At 30.1% G+C, this 15,807-nt stretch overlaps 1 protein-coding gene across 1 annotated transcript; it reads left to right on the top strand.

The window, feature by feature from the left end:
- The first annotated feature begins 6,978 nt into the window (after nucleotides 1–6,978).
- LOC108339547 (actin-depolymerizing factor 5) lies at nucleotides 6,979–8,089 on the top strand. Its single transcript, XM_017576682.2, has 3 exons — nucleotides 6,979–7,115; nucleotides 7,273–7,532; nucleotides 7,811–8,089. Exons 1-3 carry the CDS (start codon nucleotides 7,095–7,097, stop codon nucleotides 7,959–7,961), a joined length of 432 nt encoding a protein of 143 aa, XP_017432171.1. The 5' UTR covers nucleotides 6,979–7,094; the 3' UTR covers nucleotides 7,962–8,089.
- Nucleotides 8,090–15,807: the final 7,718 nt, after the last annotated feature.

The raw sequence follows: 15,807 nt of genomic DNA, 5'->3' as shown, positions 1-15,807 counted from the left end.
TATTATCTGCTTTGCTTTCACGCAAAGACTATTTTGAGAAAGAAAAAGTGTAGGAATATGTGGGTGTGATCCGAGGTAAACAGTAGGAAGGTAATAGTCAGTCAACACTGGAAAACATTTATGGGCTAAAATACATTGAATGGTGGGTGTTTTTGTTTGCAGTGGAAACAATATATATTTAATGCACATCTTCCCAAGTAGGCTTCCATCAATTACATACATTAAATAACTTTCATTTCTTACATTCTGTGGTCCATTCGAACCCAGATACCAATACAACTCATAATGACTTTAGTAGAATTATTCACTTCAATTATAACTTTATTTTCTCCTATATTTTTTTTTATTTACAGATGAAAAAAAAAATAAGACGAGTGAATTCGTATGAAAAACCGACCAAACCCGTTTCATTTAGTTTAACTGAGTTAGTTTAATATTTATTTTAGGTGTAGGGTGGAAAACTTCCGTTCACACTTTACTCTAAGTTAGTTTAAATTTTTTTTGAATATTTTTAGTCAAAATTATTTTTTGTTAAGGCTTTAAATCGTTCAAAATATATATATATATATATATATATATATATATATATATATATATATATATCAAAAATACTTTAACATTGATTAATTCAATCGACGTCATAGTAAAATCTTAAATTTACAATAAATACATAAGTTTTAAAATGGACTTGTGATTAGTCTGATCCTAATCACCATCCAATTACGATCTATTAAGTATTTTTTACCAATAACCTTGTTTAAAAGCGATATTTAGTGGTAATTGTCGTTGACGATCGTCCATTCAGTCTTTCATTCTTCCATGACCGTCCAGTCGGCTAATAACGTTTATTTATCTTGGTAGCCTGACACGTGGTAGTACTGATCTCATCCTGTTCAATCGATCCCTCCTTCTTGGTGATCCTATCTGGTCGATTCTTCTAAATGATCATACAATACAATATCACTAATTATAAAATTTAAATATAAAAAAAATATTTTGATAAAATTCAATATGCTTATCTTATGTGGTACCAAATAAAAAATTTAAACGTAAATATGATGTTATATTCAAATAATAAATTATTCAAGTATATACAGTTCAACATAAATTCATTTAAGCCTAATAGTTTGACTAATCTATCAATCCAATCCAACTTCCTTCTATAGATCAAAGTCCAAATTTAAATTGATTATTTTTGTCATCACAATTTTTTTGGAAGTGTTTTTATTTATCATTTATTATTCTTTTTATCTCTTACTTTCCCTGTCACTCACAAGTCTCAAAAATAAAATACATAATAATATTAATTTTCTATAAGATAGAAGTATGCATGATAATCTAAAAATTAATCTAATAGAATTCAACTTAGATAATAGGTTGAATTTAATATAGAGTACTACAGACACAGCACATCAGACCTTTATGAGAATCAATTAATAGCGTGACCAATTTGGGTTAAAACATCCAAAAAAAAAAAAAAAAATCTTTTCTTTTGTTGTCACTTTGTGTTACAACCTTTGCATTCGTCCTTCTCACCACTCCTCTCCAATGTCTCACCGTGAAATAAATGTCAGCATCCAATGTATGTATGTAATAATACTTTCTCTTCTCACGCAAATAATCTCTTTTTTCAATAATATATATTTTTAGAGGTAATTGTAGGATGACGGTGGACGACATGTAAATTTAATTATCTCGTTTTTTATTCTTTATATGAAATAAATTTATTTATAAAGAGTATGAAATTTTTTTTCACCTTTGTTTTTAGGAGAAATAGATATACTTATATAATTATTTATATACTTCTTCTTTATTGTTTCAAATATTAATTAAATATTTTTATATAAAAAATAAAAATGATAAGAAATTATGTTATGAAGTATTTAATGTTAGAATATCAAATAATAATAAACATTCCCTCATAAAAATGATAAAATGTATATCTTAAAATAAATAACTAAATTAGGAAAATATTTAATATTTAATTTTAAATGATTTAATAAATTAAATATATTTTAATAATTTCAAATAATATACTATGGCAAATATTAAAATAGATGAGGCAGAGAAAGAAACATGTTCATACACAGTCTTTGTATCAAATTTCAAAAACAAATATTATTTATACTCGTACTTTTCACCGTACATACGAAAGCAAATTAATGTATAATAAACTAAACATTAAATATAGACATTTATTAACATTTAATATTTGATGAAATTAAAAAACTGGTTATGGCAACAACGGAATACTAAAATAACTGGTTCCTTCCTATTAATTAGTAAGAAACAAAAATAATAAAAAAGAAAATATGGTTTCCTGTACAAATATATTTCCATATTCCTTAACGGAAATAATTGCTAAATTGTTTTACTTTAAGATGTTAAAACTTTTAATTTTTTCTTTTTCACGTTTAATGTTTTATATTTAAGCTATTTTAGAAGGATTGGAAAGTTTTATTAAAGGTATATATATATATATATATATATATATATATATATATATATATATATATATATATATATATATATATATAGCCTTTATTAAATAAAAATAAAATCTCCTCAATGAATTAGTTTATTATCTTTCTATTGAATTAAAGAAAATCTGAAATAATATTTTGTTGACAAAAATTATCCAAGATTTATTACTCATAATGTTTTTAAAAAAAAATTTAAAAATTAATTATATGTAATTGATTACTTTATATAAAATACTAAGCACATTTCTTAATTGAATTATGTGCTTAATATTGTTAATGGCTAATGCTTTTAATTGACAAGAGTTAATGACAAAGAAAGAATATTACAAAAATATTAGAGAATATTTTTTTTAAAAGCCTAATAACATGATTGTATATGAATGGAAATTTAATATATATATATATATATATATATATATATATATATATATATATATATATATAAAGAATTTAAGTCATTTAACGAAATGAAATATTTTAGAAGATAATTAATAATAAACATGTATGTAAAAATTATTTCTATTTAAATAAATATTCTTTTTGGATATATATCTTTCATTTTAGTTACATGAATCTCGAAGTGTTCGTATAATATTAAAGTGTTTTTTTGCTTTCTTATAATGATATTAGTTAACGTATTAATAAAACAATATGTTGAAATATATGTTAAGTTACATTGATAATGAAGGGTATGTATAACATTGCATGGAAAATATAAAGAGAGAATTTTGTTGTTGAGATTGAACTTAGTTTTATCTTATGCACTTATAAGAAAATATAATTAAAAACCTTACTTATATTTTTTACAAAACCAATTAAGTGTGAATGGTAAGCAATATCTTTTTTTCTAAATATTTTTTTTTAATTCTTATTAATAAAACGAATATTACATGTGGCTCGAGTTTGATATATTAATTAAGTTAAAATAACTGTGTACTAATTAATTTCATGCTCAAAAAATAACAAATCTCAGTTAATAACTTTAAATAAAAAGTTTTACCTGAAACTTTCATTATTTGTAAAGTAAAGTGTCCTTATTATAGTTGACATTTATGCTTATACACAATTAATTTGTATAAAAAATCATATGAGTTGTTTATTACATTTTAAAATATATTAAAATATATAGCACACAGATTTAAGTATTTCAATGTACAAATCTACTAATATTAATGTTTCTATATTAAATGTTTACATTAATTTCATAAATAATTAGTTTTTATATCAATAACTGAACCATTTTATTTATTTATCTACTAATATTAAAGTATATTTTTATCAAATAATATTGTGTACGTAAATAATGATGTTTACGTATTTACTTCAATTGAAAATTTTGCTGTGATCGTAAAAGTAAACAGTAAATTCTGCTACATAATGCTAAATAACATTTGTAAATAAGGGCAGGTTAGTGAATAATTTTGTTTAATACAAATTTCATTAGCTTCATGACTGAATGTATGAGTCAATGTGAAATTATTTCTGTTTATTTATTAGTTATTAATTATCTCTCATAAAGATAAAAATGTGTATGTTATAGAAAATAAATTGTTATATATAGGATTCAAAAGTGATTCTTGTATAAGTTGACTCACTTTAAGTTAAACAAAAAATAAGTTTCTTCAACCCGATTCATTTTTAGTAAAACATAAGTTTTTAATTTCATTCACTACGATATAATAGGTTGACTAATTAAAATATATTTTATTTTATATATTATAATCAAGGATCGATTTAATTCATCTTTCATTGTAATACACTCAAAATATTAACTTATTTTACCAAATATTATTTATAAAAATACTGATTGAAAATTAAAATCAACCTACATAAATTTATAAACAAATAAATTACACATTTAAACTATTCAATAATATTTTAATATTTAAAAATTAATAAATGAAAATTATAAAAAAAAAAGTGATAAAATTTGAATTATTTTGGATAAGATACAGGTCAACTTACTTAAAAAAAATTGATTTCTTTTACTCTTATTTAAAAAAAAAATCAATCCAACTTTATTCAAACTTGTTATTAAATAGATTGATTCATAAATTATTTTTCATTAAACAATGCACCTAATCTAACATCACAATTTAGTAATATAAAGTACTAAAATGAACCTTACATTAATAATGATAGAACAGAACTACAGATCTTTCAAAGAATAAAATTCTTCACCTAAAGAATAAGAGTAGAACCTACTCTGTAAGCTTCACTCCCAACCTTCCGCTGAGTCAACTGAAAGATTATATCCCTAAGCTCACACCATTAAGGTGATCATCGCAAGAGAAACCACAAACAAAGACAGACCACAGAAAATGTAAGGGTAAGCTAGTTTACAATTGAGAAACGATATATATATATATATATATATATATATATATATATATATATATATATATATATATATATATAAACTCATTTAAAACATGTTATATACAACCAACATATCACTACACAATCATAAACCCTTTATGCAGAACACTTATTATGAATGGACTGTCCGGACTTAGAATGATTGTCGAGCTATGGCAGGTCGTGCACTCGTGGTGGCTTCTACTGCTTTACAAAGCCATTGCCAATGAGTTTCACCCTACCACACTCACGAGGTTAATCTGTTATCACTCACCTTGGATCATACTGGAAGCACCCAAGACTAGGACCTCCTGCTACTCCTCATGACATGGATCAATCCTCTCTACTTGAGAATGAAAGACCATTGGAGTTTCAGGATAACCCCCAAGACTGAACTCCTACATTCATTCTAAACATACTTGAATCTCAACAAGAGAATTCACTTTGGATCACAACATAGGGCACCACCATGTAACCTCTCCGTGAGGATCATGGAATTACGTCCATCAACCATACTTTGAAATCACATACTTTCACTTTATATCATAACTCGTGAAAATAACCAATTATGTAATGTAAGACAAACTTAAACATACTTCATATTGCACTCAACAATTCATTCAAAACAACTTAAGACTAAAAGAAAAAAGTGAATTAAACCTGAACCATTCGCACAACGCACACATTTGCAGAGCGAATATAGAAGTTTCTCGCACAACAACCCAACTCGCTGTGCGAATCCTCAAACAGAGACCCACTCCTCATAACCATTCGCACATCGATTAAACTTGCTATGCGAATAAACTCCTAATTGAATCAGACTCTAAACCCATCGCATAGCGCCCAAATTCGCCATGCGGATCATCAAACAGAGAGCAACCCTATCAAACCATTCGCACATTGCGTCTATTTGCTGTGCGAATGCCCTAGCAGAGAGCATCTCGCCAGGGTGACTCGTTGTGTGAATCCATTCGCACAACGAGTCTGCATAATCTGCATAACGAAAATATGCAGAATTATACAACTCAAACCCCAATTACCAATTCTATCTATTTTTCCCAACTTCTAACACCTCTAGATTGTTTTATATACCTAATTAGACTTGACTAAGTGATTCTAAACCTTCATAACATCAATCTAAAATGTTTATGAACCAATTTCTACCCCAAAACTTACAATTCAACAACCTAAGGACTCAATTCATAATTTATCACTTTTGACACGTTTTTCAGCAAGGTAAGACTTCAAACAAGTCACAATTGACTTAACTAAACTATTACAACAGACCATTTGAACCTCTATCCCTTAATTCTCATTTTCAGTACTCCACTTCCTCAAAATGAACTTTAAACCAAGTATAACTCTACCTTATCTATCATTACACCTTCTCCCCACAAATTCATCCATTTTAAACATCTTAACCACTCACCACACACTTAAAACAGACTTCACATACTTCGAACCAGTTCACAAGACTTCTCTCACAGTTTTCACTTCCTAAGACCTTATTTTAAACCAAAAACCTATAACCAAGATTAACACTTGCTTCCAAATAATTCCATCATTAAACTTCACTTTATCAATACCCAATCCAACATCAAAAGACATATAACAGATTCCACATAGCATACAACAATCATCATCACACAAAACATCCACCACATAATTGATTTCTATACTTCCAAATCATAAAACATAATTTTACTATTTATAAGAGATGATACGTTTTAAAATAATGAAACTTGTTTATAACAAAATTATTTATAATAAAATCCTTTAATTTAAAATAATCGAGTCTCACTATTTTTAGACTACCACCACTTCTAAAATATCATTTTATGGGGTTTCACACCTAACCCATTTTCACTTAAGAAAATAGATAATTGTAGGTAAAAAACTTTAAATATAAAATAAATAATACGTTAGATTAATTTAGTAAATTATGAATAGTAATTAAATTTATAAATATTTATTTTTTGTAAAATTACTAAACAGGCATTTATTCAAAGATTGAATGATTTTTTATATATGCCGAGATGAAATTAATGAATATTTAATTATTTTGACGATTTATTAAATATAAAACAGGACACATCTGTAAATAAGAGGAAATAGCGATGGCAAACTGGGGGAGACCGTGCTTATATATAGACCCAAGTCTCACTCTTCCTTCAGATTCTTGTCAACTTTCAACGCTCAATAAGAAAAGAGAAAAAGTAAGGGAAACTTTGTTCTTCTTCTCACCTCATAAAAATGGCGATGGCGTTCAAAATGGTACCTCTCCGCTGCATCTGAAACCCTTTTTCTCATTCAATTTCTTCTGATTTTGATATGAATATCATACAAGAGTGTATGCGGTTGGATTTTGTAGATTTCGATGTGTGTTTATAATGTTATAGTGATGAATTGGTTGTGATTTGTGAATTAACAGGCGACTACTGGGATGTGGGTGACGGATGAGTGCAAGAACTCATTCATGGAAATGAAGTGGAAGAAGGTGCATAGATACATAGTGTTTAAGATCGATGAAAAGTCAAGGCTTGTGACCGTTGATAAGGTTGGTGGTCCCGGCGAAAGCTACGGTGATCTTGCAGCATCTTTGCCCGACGACGATTGTAGATATGCCGTGTTCGATTTTGATTTTGTCACCGTCGATAACTGCCGGAAGAGCAAGATCTTCTTCATTGCATGGTATCTATATATATACAATTCATTTACTGACACATTTCTTGAGTTAATCAGCCTTGTATTGTTCGTATGTCATGACTGTCATCAGCACCAGAACCATGGTTGTTTGCAACTCACCCTGCACCATTCTTGTATAAATTTTGACTCTTTAGGGCAAAATAATGTAATTGGAAAATGACCCATTACCCAATAGTGTAATTTAAGTTATTTTTTAGGTGCAAATGCAATTATGGTGGGAATTAAATAAGATGGTTGATTTTGTTTTTTGCAAAATTTGTCAGGTCTCCAACAGCATCAAGGATAAGAGCAAAGATGCTGTACGCAACATCAAAGGATGGGCTGAGAAGAGCTCTGGATGGAATAAGCTATGAAGTTCAGGCCACTGACCCAACTGAGATGGGATTCGATGTAATTCAAGACAGAGCGAAATAGATGCCCTTTTTTAAGTGGGAATCTTACTCCTAAATTATGTGCTCATCCACCTAGCTAATCAATCAATTAATCCCTCAATCTTACTCTCTTGTTTCCGATAATAATACTTAAATAACTATATCTATATATGTATATGGTCCATCCGATGACTCTGTATGACATGTGCTCTTCTTATTTCTTGTTTTTATGCCAGTTTAATTGTGTTGGTTTCGGCACCACCGTGATGTAAGTGGGGCATCTAATCTTCAATCCTTAGTCATGATAATAAGTTATGTGTAATATATGACTGTCGGGTGTATGATAAGTTAATGGCAACAAACTTTGGTTGCAATCTCTTTAATGATGAAAATTATTGAAAAGAATGGATTAGCTCAACTTTTCACACGGAAAGTTGATGCCTTACCGTGTATAACTCACGCTTTTCCATTCTACATTCTTAATACCCAACTTCTTAACCATTGCAGTTTCGCTCCTGGATTTCTGCAAAACCAGAAATACAAAATCAGAAACAGTGTCTGAGAACATCGAAATAAACTAAACAATGGAAGACCTTTTACATGTCAAAAGTATTTTTATACTTTTCCAAGATAAAGAGAGAGAATATAGCAAGCGCACCACCAATATTTTAGATTAAAAGTAAATCTAATGGTTAAAAAAATAATATTTTACACAGAAATAATAGTAATAATATATAAACAAGTGTCTGCAATATTACTTGGACGCTAAACTATCCGCTGTCACCTTTTGTTTGTATGACAGGGATTTTCTTTTGACTTTTTCCTTTCGTCTTTATCTTTTAAACAGCCAACAAAATTGAAAAGATGTTGATCGCATGAAATTGTAGTATTTGGTTAATACTTGGGTAAATGCACCATCTTTTCTTCACAACACATTCAAAGGGCTTTTCTTGTGCAAAGGACGCCAGAAAGATTACAAACAAGTTAGCTAGCCTATCAAGATGGCGATGTGCGTGATTGTCAAAGATTGAAAATTTCTCTAAGTTAAATATATATATATATATATATATATATATATATATATATATATATATATATATATATATATATATATATATATATATATATATATATATATTCCAACATTCATAGCTATCATTTTCAATACCCTAATATACATGACAAGATGCGAAAATATTCAGTACTGTGAATAACTCAGAAAGTACAACATATCGTAGTGTGTGTGATATATTATATGGAAACAGAGGTTTGTAGTGTTTGTCGGTTAAGGTAATGCAGAGATCTAAATTTCGTAGATGGGTTGAGCTTGTCCGAATTGGGCAATGGTAGTGGGTAGATGGAGCTGGGCCGGGCCGGGCCTTACTGTTGATTCCTTGGCAGAGCATAACTGAACCTTTTGATTTCCATGTCGTTTTCGTGCTGCTGTGGACGCATTAACTTCACCATTCAACCTTATCACCAATTCGTCTTTTTCTACAACCCCACCTCAACTACTCTCCCTTTTTTCTTTTTTTTTTCTTTGCTAGTTATTCTTACTCAATAATGCTATCATCACATGCCTTTTTAATCATTTGTTGAGCAATAAAACTAAATTATTACCATTTATTTATAAAAGCTGAGGAGGAGAAATGGCGATGGCTACTCGAATCAAATCAAAGCACCATTGCATGCTAAAACCAGAAAAAATGTTGATCGGATATATAGTTCTAGGTATTGACAAACATTGCTCTTACAAGCCAACTCCAAAAACCAATTTATAGCATGATATAAACAAATCTTATACGAGTTTTCTAATAGTATTACTAACCAACGTCACACATTTAAACACACTTCCCAACTATCACCAATGAATGCACACTACATATCATTCTTCATACTTATGTGGCTGTGTCTCATTCCTTGAAGCTTAAATAGCAATAAATGCACACTACACCGCACTTTAAATATTACTATATTTGAGTATCAAAATAATATTAAACAAATAATTTAATAACTTACTTTAGGTTTTATTTCAAGGGCTGACTAATGCAACCAGTTCTGCACTTTAAGAATCTTTTATCCATTTCACAAATATTAAATGGTTCTGGATGGGTTTCGTTAACCGGTTAAAATTTTCTGGTAAATATATTGTAGTTGTTTGCTATCATGATGATCACTGTTGAAATGGACCACAACCCGAAGCCTTTATTGGGGACAGGTTACTTCAAATTATAACTGGCCCAGAATGCTGCCATGCTACTATTGGGCTTCGCTCGCATTCGGTTTAGATGTCTTTCAGGGGGTTACTTCCTGCACCTAATATTTTTTTCTGCGTCCCCAAGTTCTTCAAAATGCCACTACTAGCCTTTGACTTTGATTAGGTAAAAACAAAATAAGAAAAATGATGTAGGAGGATTGTTGATAACTTATTTAGAGAGGAGCAGAGGACATAACAATCAGAAAAAGTTGACTGAAAGCAGATTTCAAAACAAAATAAGTGTTGACAGTTTTTGTCGATTGTATATCTTGTTAGTATCTAGAGTATTTTATTTTTCTAATAATTGTGATGTTATCACGAGTATCCCTTTAATTAAATTAGACAATGTTTATCAACTAAATACCATGTCGTGCATACTCTAATAATAAGTAGTTTGAATCAGGCATCCTATAGATACTACATTAAAAATTACCACAAAGTTATACTCAGAGTTAATTTACCGCAGTTTTGCAAGTCTGTTTTTAATTTTTCTTTTTATTTCTTTGTTACATAATAAATTTTGTTATGCTTGAAATTATTTTAACTATTATGGTTTTATTTACCACCGTGATTGTTGAACACATTAATTTGTTTGATGTTGAAGAAAAAATCCATTTTCCTCTTTTTTTTATTGGGTTGTGATTAAAAAACAATGGATTTTTAAATATCATATATTTATATATCCTCAATTTTTTCGGAATAGCAAAATCTTTAAAATTAATTATATTTGGATTTATATATTGAATTTATTCTACTGATAATACTCTCTATCCCATCATTTTAAAGTCAAGAATAATTATGTTAACAAACCTTTACCGAATCATTAATGTTGTGTTTACTTGGATTGAGGTGATTGGGGGAGATGATTTGGGAAAGACTGATTGAATAAATTTGAGGATATTTGAGGGTAAATTTTTTTATGTTTACTTGAGTGGATTTGGAGGTAATTGAAAGTGAATTTAGAAATGAGTGGATTTGGAGGTAATTGAGAGTGAATTTAGAAATAAAGTCGGTAAGAATTAATGTTGAATTTGATTGATGTGACAATTTTAAAAAATTTGTTTAATTGATAAAAATTAAAGATTATCAAAATGCCCCTAATTATTAAAGTAATATAAAATGATAATTGTTAATGTTATATTTAATTGTAAAAATGTTTATAAAGAGTAAAAAATTAAAAATAATGATTAAAATTAATTTTTAAAAAGTAATCATACAATATTTTTACCTAAAAACAATCTTATAACCCCTCAATTTAAAAATATCTAACTTTTTAACCTTTATATTAATTTTTCTTTATGTTTTTAAATTATATTATTATAAAAGTATGAATTCTTAAACAACTATTTTCAAAATTACTCTTAAATATATACCTTTATTTTATTCTTATATAAGATATATAATCGCTAATATTCCTGAATTTAACTTTTTTATTTTAAGTTTCTGTTTGTTAAGTTTAGTATATTTTTATTCAATTTTATTTTCTAGTATGCGATATATATTCAATCAATAGAAAAGAAACTTTGAAATATATTTTAAAAATTTATTTTATAATATTTAAAAAAATGGAATTTTTTTAAATTTTTTTAAAGGTATGAATATGTAACATCCCAAAAATATAGCTGTAAACTATACTTAAGAGTTATTACATTTACAATAAAATAGAACAGTTACATGAAATAAAGCTAACTTACAGTTATCCTAAAATAACCATAAATTAAAAACTTTACAGAAACCTATACTAACACAAATCATAAGAGGAGACCGATCGGTCATACAAGAGGTGTATCAACCGAATGGTCGTACAAATAGTGTATTACACCGAACGGTCCTATACTAAAAGTAAAAACAAGTACAAGACCGTACGGTCTTACTCTTAACAGAAACCCTCCTCTCCCGCCAGCGTCTGCTCCAAAATATCTTCTTCACACTCTGCTCACACCCAAAAGGGTGATCGTTGCAAGGACAAGGACGACCGAACGGACAACATGACAAGACAGGAAAATAAGGGTAAGCTAGTGTAATATAATTAACTATGTAAGCATACAATTTATACCAACATATAAACAATCATACATCTACCGAACTCATATAAGCATCTTATACCCGACCACTTTTCATTCTGACTGTCCGGACTGTATGAATTATGTAGCTATTACGTTCTTGCACTCGTGGAAAGGTAATCTGGAAAACCATCAAAATTACCATAGCTGGAAACTCAAGCCGCCACACGAGGTTAGCCCTTCATCCCTCATTATAGCTGGAAACCCAACTCTACACATGAGTTTAGTCCGATAGCTGGAACCCCAAGCTATACGCAACCATGCCTCCTGTTATTCTCACCACATGCGCCACCATTCTCTACTTGAGACTCGGTGACCATTAGAATGTCAGGATGAACGACAACTTAGTCTGACCATATTCATACTTTACAATTCCATAACCATTTCTGATATATTCCTCCTTGGAACACTCTTTCATATCCATATAATACAATCACATCATACTGTAATGCCATCATACTTCTTCATATCAATATTATTCCATTCATATCACATTTTAAATATCATACCTCATTAACAACATATTTCCTCATCTATAACACCTGTAAATAACTTCAAACCGAACAGTAACACAAACATCACCATTGAGCACAACTGATTCGGAAATATCAACACTTATTATGAACAAAACCTGACGGTAGAACACCTCCTATATGCGAACATGACTGTACGGGATATGGTTTCCCTATGGTGAACATTACTGAATGGGATATTGTTTCCCTATGGTGAACATGACCGAACAGGATATTGTTTCCCTATGGTGAACATAACCGAATGAGATATTGTTTCCCTATGGTGAACATGACTGAACGAGATATTTACTAGACAGAATCCAAAGATTTGACTGAATACTATAGAACATCTATAATTAGACATAACCAAATACTAAAGCTTATAACCAAAATCTAAGAGCTTAAACCAAATACTACGAGCTTAGTTCGAACCCTCTTAGTTTCAATTTTAATTACATAATTTGGTAATATGACGACACCGAGTGCTTAGTGCATCACCGAGCACTACTGAGACCGAGTGCTGGCATCTGACCGAGCACTACCAAGATAGTTCAAGACCGAGCGGTCAATAACAGTTATAGCCTATGACAGACTGATAACTGTTTATAAACAAAAGTTATGTCTAGACTGAATGCTACATTAAATTGAAAATTAACACTAAATCGAACGGTCATTAACTGAGAATCCACAATAGCAAAACTTAGTTAAGATCGAGCACCAGAGAAAAGTCGAACGATCAATTAAAGACCTTCAACAAACTACATAATTCTGTAGAATAGCTACAGAATTAAGATCGACACCAAACCTTACCAATTTCACTCGGCCACGGTACCATAATCATACGGATACACAATCATCATAAACCCAGCATCAATATTCCACACCAACAGTACCGAACACCTAATCCATCCAATTTTACATTCATATAGCTTTATCCAAATCAATTTCATACACATGCATAATTATCAAACAACATATTCATACATCAAAAACCAAGTAACTAAATTATCTAGCTTTCCTTACCTCTTAACCGGACCGAAGGAAGACCTCTCACTGAAATGGCTATCCCACACGCACAATCACCGCCTACAAATCTTTGGATGGTTGAGAAAACAACATTCACCCAACCCATAACTAAGAATTAGACCCAGAAGAGTAGTTGATTGACACATGCAAGTTATAGTGCTTGCATATAACAGGGAATGTAGAACTTCAAAGGACAAAGGAATTTAACTTACCAATTCCAAAATAGTAACTTGATGGGTGAAAAGGCAAGCGTTTTTCACCAGAAAAGCTTAGGCACGACCTGATTGTTGATCAGGTGAAGAATAAGGTGAGAATTTGTAGAGAGAGAATGGTAAAGAGATGGAGGAGAAAAGTAGAGAGAGGAAATTTCTGAGAGAAAGAGTGGTATCAGAAAATGGAATCAGTATTTACATCTTTCATTATACAGTAATATTATTCTATTACAAAAATATTTGGTCCATTATTCTCACACACCTGCACACTTCAAACCTTGACAATTTCTCAGTTCTTACGTCTGTCCCTCCTTTCCACCTGTCATTTTCAGGATTTGTGGTGCAATGGTTTCTGAAATTCAGAAAATGGAAGACAGGTGTGGACTACAGAGTGGAGGATTGGTTTTGACGGTAGTAAATAAGTCAAGTTTTCAAATTTTCGTGCCACTTTTCTGCATGCACCCTTCATCTTCAACCTTCTGAGTTTTTCATTTTCTTCTCCTTCTCTCTATAATCTTCTTCTTCTATCTACAAAATCTTACCCTTTTCTTCTTCTGATCATCATTCAGGCATCGCCTGAGTCTTCTTGGTGTTAAGGGTTTCCATTTGCACTGATCAAGTGTTGGTTTGAACTGGTAAGTTCATTCTTCTCTTAGCACGGTGGTTTCTGGCACATGCAAACCAAGATTCTGGTTGCATGAGATTATCATCTTCTTTTATGAAATTATGATAGCAATTATGGTCTTTTATTTGGTTTAGTTTCGTAACCGGGAAACTCTAAGTGTATAAGATTAGTAGTGGTGAACCAGATACTGCAACCGTGAGTGTTCGGCTGAGTTTAGAGGCAAGGGAAGCTTGTAATTTAATTATGATTCTCTGATGATGAATGGTTGCATGTTTGAACGATGATCTGTATAGTTATTTGATTGATATGAACTATCTTTGTTAATGTATGTTCGTTGGTATGTAGTGATGTTTTATAAATGGTGTGAACTGGGTAGGAATAGGGTTTGATCTTAAAATCTGCAGTATTCTATGCAATTCTGTAATTGTCGCCGAGAGTCATTCTTGACCGTTCGGTTTTTCCTTTGGGCATTCGGTCTGGACTTGATTCTTCTTCTGTAGAGAATTTCAGTTAATGACCGATCGGTTTTTCTATTAGTATACTTGAAAAATAAGCTTTCGATCTAAGTATAGGTTCCTATTTCTACTTAGTAATCAGCCTAGTTAAAGTACCCAATATAACTTAAGTATTAGACACTATATTTATCCTCAGTTGTAAATAAGTATTTCATAGTTGTACGGTAAATCTATTTATTCATTCTATATAAGCTTAGTAGTGCTCGGTCTTGAACCAAGCGCTTGGTCTCAGTAGTGTTCGGTCTTGTACTAAGCACTCGATTTCGTCATATTACCAAATTATATACTTGTATTTGATACCAATAATATTCGGCCTAATTCAATAGTGGTCGGTCTAAGCTAGTAGTGTTCAGCCTAAGCTCTTAGGTTTAGGATTAAAAGCTTTTAGTATTTTGTCATGCCTAATTATAAGTATTCTATAATGTTCAGTTCAACTAAAAGTGTTTAGCCTGGTTATCACGTTCGGTCGTGTTGGTCATTAAGAGTTAGTCTTTCATTCGGTCTTGTTCTTAGGAATTATGTTATCTCTTTAGGTTTTTTTCAAGGACGAGATCATATTTTATTGTTCGATTTAATTGTATTGATGATTAAGTATGATGGTATTTAAAATGTGATATGAATGGAAATGTATGGATATGAAAGAGTATTGCAAGGAGGAATATCTCATGGTTGGATATTG

This window comes from Vigna angularis, chromosome 5, assembly GCF_016808095.1.
Source record: "Vigna angularis cultivar LongXiaoDou No.4 chromosome 5, ASM1680809v1, whole genome shotgun sequence".
In the NCBI taxonomy this organism is placed as follows: domain Eukaryota; kingdom Viridiplantae; phylum Streptophyta; class Magnoliopsida; order Fabales; family Fabaceae; genus Vigna; species Vigna angularis.
Note: the sequence above shows the minus strand (reverse complement) of the source record. Positions and strands in the feature narration are given on the sequence as shown.